The sequence below is a fragment of the Acyrthosiphon pisum genome, chromosome X (assembly GCF_005508785.2).
Source record: "Acyrthosiphon pisum isolate AL4f chromosome X, pea_aphid_22Mar2018_4r6ur, whole genome shotgun sequence".
Lineage (NCBI taxonomy): Eukaryota > Metazoa > Arthropoda > Insecta > Hemiptera > Aphididae > Acyrthosiphon > Acyrthosiphon pisum.
The window spans coordinates 92,581,608-92,583,004 of record NC_042493.1 but is presented as its reverse complement, the minus strand read 5'-3'; the positions used below and the strand labels follow the sequence as shown (position 1 = coordinate 92,583,004).

The 1,397-nt window shown below is 27.3% G+C and overlaps 1 protein-coding gene across 1 annotated transcript in view; it reads right to left on the bottom strand.

The window, feature by feature from the left end:
- Positions 1 to 35: 35 nt before the first annotated feature.
- LOC115034408 (G-protein coupled receptor Mth2-like) overlaps positions 36 to 1,397 on the bottom strand; it is a 161,282-nt gene continuing 159,920 nt past the window's right edge. Inside the window, exon 4 of the mRNA XM_029491286.1 lies at positions 36 to 291. Coding sequence (XP_029347146.1) covers positions 113 to 291 — 179 coding nt within the window. The 3' untranslated portion in view covers positions 36 to 112. The remainder of the gene's footprint in view (positions 292 to 1,397) is intronic.

Genomic DNA, 1,397 nt, shown 5'->3' with positions numbered 1-1,397 from the left:
CATTTTTAAATATTTATTAATGTTTAAATAATGAATATGTAGGTACCGAAAGTAATAAACAGACTAAATTAGGTATGTGCCCTATATGAATTGATAATACCCAACTGTATTCTTACATCTCTTTGTTAGCAAGAAAACTTTCTGTTTTTGAATCTGTTTGGTTGAAATTAATGCGTTTAGATTTAATTCTTGAACATTGAATAGCTGTTAGCAAGAACAAAATTAAATTGGCAGTCAGCATGATACACATTGGTATCAGGAAGAAAATTAAACGTCCGTAGCCAATCATATCTGGAAAAATATTAAATATTAATTATATATTATATATTCATATAACCATATGCAATATACAATTTTAATATAGAAAACTAGTGGCGCCGATATTGTTCATTCAAAGTTATATCGCAAAATGTGAAACTTTATACAAACACCTATACCGTCGATTATTATTTTCCCCCCTTTATGATTCCAACAAAAACTTTTTCTCACGACCATAAAAATAAGAAAATAATGTAAAAATGTACTGTTGCAAATAAAATATATGAGTATCAAATATTTTTAATCAAAATTAAATTAATATTTTAATACCTACTTTTCTTTGAAAATAATATGTTAAACTACTTATTGTTGGTGTATGTATTTGTGTTTTGTGTAGGTAAATAGATAAAAACTTATAAATGTAATGTCGTATTGTCACATATTAATATTAAACTTATTATCATACCATCAATTATTATCTTTAACCAAAACATTTGAAACAAGTCATTTATACTAGATTGTATAGGTACCTTGTAGAGAACGGACTGAACGATCAAGTCAACAAAGGTTTGTTTGAATAAAATAACTACCAGCTGCATTTTTTTAAGGGGTAGTTAAAAAGTTTAAATATTGAATTTCAAAATAAACTTTTATTTTTATGTTGGGTTTAAAAGTTAAGTTACTGCAGTCTTAGATCTCAGTACATAGCCGTGCAGTGGCGTAGTATTTAGAATTGTTCACAGAAACATAAAATTTGCTCAAGGTATGGATGTACAATAATTTAAAAGAAGATTTTATTTTTAAAAATTCGATTAAATTCTGAGAATAATTAAAAATACTTGAATAGTGACATTCAAATGTTTGTCACTGCGTGCATATAAAATGTTCACGCTCAATAACGTGTCTTAGTGTCTATAAAATAAGTTTTATTGGTTTTTTGATTTGGACTATTTTTGAGGAAGGAATCATATTTGCATTCACCTGGAATGTTTCAACTCTTCTGCAAACTGATTAGAATAGTTTACATATAGTTGTATCATATTCTAAACAATTGTGTATTTAAAACTATGGGTATTCGTAATTTTTTCCAGTGTTGCACTACAAAACTAGTGGTAGCAGCCAGTGTTAAGGGTCCCGGT